This window comes from Mercenaria mercenaria, unplaced genomic scaffold, assembly GCF_021730395.1.
Source record: "Mercenaria mercenaria strain notata unplaced genomic scaffold, MADL_Memer_1 contig_3179, whole genome shotgun sequence".
Classification (NCBI taxonomy): Eukaryota; Metazoa; Mollusca; class Bivalvia; order Venerida; family Veneridae; genus Mercenaria; species Mercenaria mercenaria.
In genome coordinates, this window is record NW_026461295.1 from 42,960 (window position 1) to 48,694 (window position 5,735).

Below are 5,735 nucleotides of genomic sequence, written 5' to 3' on the forward strand. Positions count from 1 at the left end.
TTCTTGACAATTAAATCACCAACAGCAGGCGTTTTAACGTCCACAGCAGGCTTTTTAAAACTTTTTTAATTTTTCTGTAATTTTATTAGCAGCTAAATGCCCGACTTTCGTTCCAATCTTGTTTGTTCAAGGGAAGATTTTCCTGCAGTTTCCAGAGCTTTTTTTTCCAACACAACCAATTGAAGATGCAACAGAAGATGAAAACAATTGTGTTAAAGTGTCAAAGATACCTGAACCTTGTATAATTTCTTCTCCAGTTTGAGCATCAACATAAATAAATATTCCTTTATTTCTATCATAAACTTTTTTTGTACATTATATATTTATATTTCTTTTAAAATTAGTGTAAAACTTGTTTCAACTTCATTAAAATTAATTATTCTAACAAATACATATGCAATATATTTTCTAATTGAATTTATAACATTTTTATTAATTTCAGAATATCAGACTCTGTTTTGTTCTTTTGTAAATGGATAAGCTCTTGTTAAATCTGCAGTACTTAAAACATAGATAATATCACTAACATTACCATTACCACCAACGAGTGAATTATCAATAAGATCACAATGAATGTAAATTGTATCCACAGAGTTAGTTATATTTGGTGTTAGATCAAAAGGATTTAAAAATACCAAGACAACACATTCTTGACTAGTTTCGACCTTTATGTCTTCGTCAGAAATAACAACTTACAAAACAAACGACGTCACGTCCGTTTGGACGCGAACGTCAACGTGACAAAAAGCGCAAATATAGAATATATTTGTATTAATGTACATATAGATACGGATCATAATGATACGGCGGGTATTTATCGAAAACATATTTCTTCAATATGAAGCAGAGAAAAAATAAAACCCAACATATCTACATGACAAATTTTGAAGTATACATGTGAAGCATAAGCGAGAATTAACGACAGATCTACTTATAATTATATAAATAGTAAAATAACATTAATTTAAAAGCTAACCGCACATATATAATTACAGAAACAATCAAAAAATTAAAAACTTTCATTAAAATACGATATTTGGTGTTGTAATTCCCAATTTGGTATTTCTCAAATTTGACATTCTTAAGTCTAATATACAATTATCATGAACTGAAATTAATATCTTAAAACTACTTAAATCAAATTCTAAACTTATTGCAGCAATGTCTGATTTATCAAATTCAGAATCACCATCACCAAAAATATGCAGACGATCAGGCCTTAAATATTGTTTCATTTTCTTTATGCAGTTATTCTTTGAGACGTATAGATACGGAAGCAAGTGTGTCTTGTATGAGTGGATGGATAGCTCAGTGGTTTGCACACAGGCCTTCCAATCCTGAGGTCGGGTGTTCGATCCCCGGCAGCTACTCGGGGGTTTTCAGAAACGCTTTTCAGTGTTCCCACCCAACTAGAGGTGTACTGGTAAGGAACCCAGGCAATCCTTGCGTGTATCAGTGCTATACATTAGGCACGTTAAATAACCAGGGTGTCTATTCGAAAAGAGCTAGGCTAAGTTAGCCGGACAAGCCTGTATCTGACTTCTGATCTCTCTGTCGTGGGGGCTTCGTCTCACTCTGTCCCTCTGGTCAGATCGCTCTGTGTCTGTACTAGTAGAGGATGGATTATGCGCCCTGTGTGGCTGCATTTGAACTATGTAAAGCGCCTTTGAACATGAAATTGATCATGAAAAGGGCGCTATATAAATCTGGTATTATATATATAATATATATATTATATATATAATATATTATGACATCCCTATTAGTGGTAATATTATATATATATAATATTACCACTAATAGGGATGTCATAATATATTGCTCCTGGAAAAATCATTTTCTTGCTTCTACATATTTGTTTTGTATTGTATATATGCTAATTGTCAATTGCTAAAAACATTGTTGTGTTTAATGCAATAAAATATTTTTGTATTGCATTGTATATTGATTTGAACTGCCCGCGCCAAGGTGACTCATCGATTTATACAAAGCTAGCAGCAGTTAGTTTTACAAATGACATCAGAATTTTACAGGTATCGGCTGTTTAATTTTTTTAAAGAAATAAAGTTATTATCTCTCACCTTAATTTACAGACATCCAAAATCACGAGGTTCTTATTATTACAAATATTGACGTGGGCCGACATCCGAAGTGTACCCTGCTCCCTAAACGCTTGTATGTGACTTAGTGAAAATGTTTATGTTGAAGATTTAGCACACAACGGTTACATACCAGTAAATCGTGTTGTTTTTGTACGCTAAAACTATGAATAATTTCAGTGCTCAAACTGTCAATGTTTACTGACTTTAAAAACAAAATAGCTGCCGTTTTCCGAACTTCCAGCTGCGAATCTATAACACTTTTTCAGCCCTGTCCACCATGATATTCGCACTGTTATAGAGGCCTTATTATTTGTATTATTGGACGTGGCAAATGCTGTGTTTAAGCGTTAATAATTAATACTTATTTAATAATATCAATTAAGTATTTTAGATTCTAATGTCCTTTCTCAATAACTTATAAAATAAATGAATATTTCCGAAAATTAGATATAGAGCGAAAAATTAATTTAAGAACATGTTTTATCGAAAATGAGTTAGCCAGATTGTTACAGAGGCCAAACTCAGCTTGGGCAGGCTGGTCCCTTCTTTTCTAAAATTTAGCTCATGTTACAATCACATGCCTTTCGCCTTTTGCAGAATTCTTTGAAGTGATTTCTATTATTCCTTTCCGGAGTTGATCTTCTATAACGTTATTGTATTTTTCCATCAACTCGGGTTTACTTCTTAATCGGGAAACACTTCATTTTAAACGACCATTAGCAAGCTGTCTATTTACTGGTAGATTAAACACTTCTTCGCGCCAAGGCCATGTTACTTGGTAGCGACCATTTTCAAACTTCAGAGTATATCTGAATCGTTGCATGGCCTTTTCGTCATTGCTAACTTCTATCTTATTGGTGATCCCAATAGATTCTAGGTCCCAAAATGTTTGCAGGTCAGGCTGGACTTCCATTGACGCATCCACACTTGCGAAAACACTGTTTCTTGTTAGCTCTTTTCCATACGTCATAACAAACATACTGATTCCTGAATCTTCCTGACTCTTTTCATTCGCACGTCCCGTTAGGATCCATCCTAATTTCGAAGCAAGTAGATATAAGCCAGGTTGTATCTCCAAACGGTTGGGGAGAACGATGTCGAGGTAGTAGTCGTTACCTATAAGCACATCTATGGTGGATGACTCTTGTTTTAGTGGTATCGTGTCGGCTAGTTCAACACTGAGTAATAAGTTTTCCAAATGGCTTGACAGAGATTTCGACATGGAATTTCTTTGTATAGTTCCACTGATAGTAGGAACTATATTTGCTGTTACAGTCATGTAACTACCATTGTTCAGTTTCAATCTCGATTTGGTTGATTTTGTTTTTATAACTGTTGACTTGTCACTTCCAAAGGTCACAAGTTTTAACTCTTGTTCAGAATGTGCCTTTAATCCAAGTTTAGTAGCCAACCTTTCCGTTACGTATGTTCTCTGAGATCCTGAATCTAGTAGTAATCTTGTGTTTGTTTTTCTGAACTTGTTGGATTCACTATATCCCTTTTCGCTGTTTGCATTAACACCATTTCGTCCGACGATATTAAAACTTGAGCTTCTTTCATTTCTTCTGATTCCTCTGGTGGTAGTATGCTATTATTTTCTTCAGACAGATGAACACTGGACGGAATAACTTGAAATTTGTTAGGACAGAGACTTCTGTGGTGGGAATTAATTTCACCACAATGTACACATTTTTTATTTGTTTTGCAATCTTGTGATTTGTGTCCTTCTTTTAAGCACTTAAAACATGAACCACGGAGTTGCTTTTTCCTCTCTCCTATAGTTCTGTAACTCGTGCATTCGTCACTCCAGTGTAGTTTCTGACATTTATTGGCGTATGGTTCCTGTTTCTCCTTTGAAGGTACTGAATTTGGCTTGATACCAGTTGATACAAGAGCTTGTGCAAAAGAGTTGTACTCCGATGTACCATTGTTTCCTTTGAAACTATTCTTCTTGTATACATCCTGTTTGTAAAACACACGATTTTGTGTCTTATCCCGATTTTGATATTCTGATCTATTGTTTGGACCACTGCTTCTTTTTTCTGCGCGTTCACGAGCAATAACATACTCCCGCAATATTTTGGTAAGCGAATTTACTGACCACTTGTTATCCGCTCCATTTTGAATTTCAAGTTGCACTAACACTTCCTCCGGCAATTTCGAACGAATCATAGACACAAAAACATCTTGACGGATATCTTGGTGTAATACTTCCAGCCCACGTAGATGCTTTTCAACTTCATGTAATAGTGACCTCAAACTTGCTACTTTGTTGCTGGAACTAGATTTATCAACCTGTTATAGTGAAGGTCTATGATTTCTTGAGTATTTCCAAACCTATCCTTCAGGACTTCTAGAGCCACAGTATAGTTTTCATTGGAAAGAGCAATACCCATTACCGCTCTTCTTGCTTCACCAAATAACTTAGACTTAAGGTAGTTGAATTTATCCACATTTGAGATACTACTATTGTCATGGACTGAGCTCTGAAAACTATCCCAAAATTCCACCCACCTTGTCTTGTCGCCCCCAAATGATATCATTTCCAATTTGGGTAGTTTCACTGTATTTGGATGTTTCTTCTTATCCTGTCTGTTCATGAAATCTTGCTGCTGCTTTATCTGTGCTGCCATGAGCCTTTGCATGTTTTGTTGCAACTCAATAAGAGCATCACACTGTTCATTTGGTACAGCAACTGGTTTGATATTTTGTTTCTGTCTTGCTGACTCTAACTTCCCTTTGTACTCTTTCAGATCCAAATATACTTCAATGGCATCTGAACATAGCTCACAATCATCATTCACTATACTTTCTGTTTGCTCATTATCAGTTTCTCCCAATGCAACGGCTAACTTTTCACTCTGACTTTCTACTTTGTCGTTGTATGATTTAATTTTTTCAACACACTTCACAACACTTCTATTTGCTGATCTAAGCCAACCTCTTCTATTTCTCCTTTTAGTAGATTGCGTCCTTCCTCAATTGAAGAGTCTAGAACATTTCTGTACCGTGTTCTAACACCTTTCAGGTATGTGAGATTTGCCATTATTTGTAAGATCACAATTCACTTTTTAGGAAGAAATCACGTATAACATACCCTAAACTTTGTCGATGTTATCCATTGAATACTTTATCCTTTTCGAATTTATCCATCGAATCCGGCTCGCGGGACCAAACATTGTGGAGGATTTTTTCCCACACTGGAAATTTCTTGTTAATTTATAAACAGAGAGAACTAAATCCTGCAGTTTCAACCTTTTAATATGTTTCATTCGAAGTATCACATAATTCCAAAGTATTTAAATGTATCACAAATTATGTCCAATTATATAAAATTTTCTAGTGTATCTTAAGCTTGTCCAAAAAGTCCTCTTTTCAATTATGATTAAACAGTTTATATACCCTAAGTATAACAAAGAACATGAGTTTACATAATATATGGAGCAAACATAAAGAATCAAATGTTATATAATTGATTAATATTCATGAAATGCACATGATCAGGAGTATTCAATATTTAAAGAACAAAGAATATTTTGGCGGGAATCTAACATTACATAAGTCTGGAGAAATGCAGATGAATTAAACATGATACACAATATATGTGGAGCAAGTCCTTAGAATCATACATGG

At 34.7% G+C, this 5,735-nt stretch overlaps 3 protein-coding genes across 3 annotated transcripts; all 3 read right to left on the reverse strand.

Moving 5' to 3' along the window:
* Nucleotides 1–2,802: 2,802 nt before the first annotated feature.
* LOC128552808 (uncharacterized) lies at nt 2,803–3,381 on the reverse strand. The gene has a single exon (XM_053533876.1). The coding sequence runs from the start codon at nt 3,379–3,381 to the stop codon at nt 2,803–2,805; it is 579 nt and encodes a 192-aa protein (XP_053389851.1).
* Nucleotides 3,382–3,548: 167 nt separating this feature from the next.
* Nucleotides 3,549–4,274, reverse strand: LOC123530908 (uncharacterized). Its single transcript, XM_045311686.2, has one exon. It carries the CDS (start codon nt 4,272–4,274, stop codon nt 3,549–3,551), a length of 726 nt encoding a protein of 241 aa, XP_045167621.2.
* A 92-nt stretch (nt 4,275–4,366) lies between these two features.
* Nucleotides 4,367–5,148, reverse strand: LOC123530907 (uncharacterized). Its single transcript, XM_053533877.1, has 2 exons — nt 5,044–5,148; nt 4,367–5,008 (listed from the first exon to the last, which is right to left on the reverse strand). Exons 1-2 carry the CDS (start codon nt 5,146–5,148, stop codon nt 4,367–4,369), a joined length of 747 nt encoding a protein of 248 aa, XP_053389852.1.
* Between the last annotated feature and the right edge of the window lie 587 nt (nt 5,149–5,735).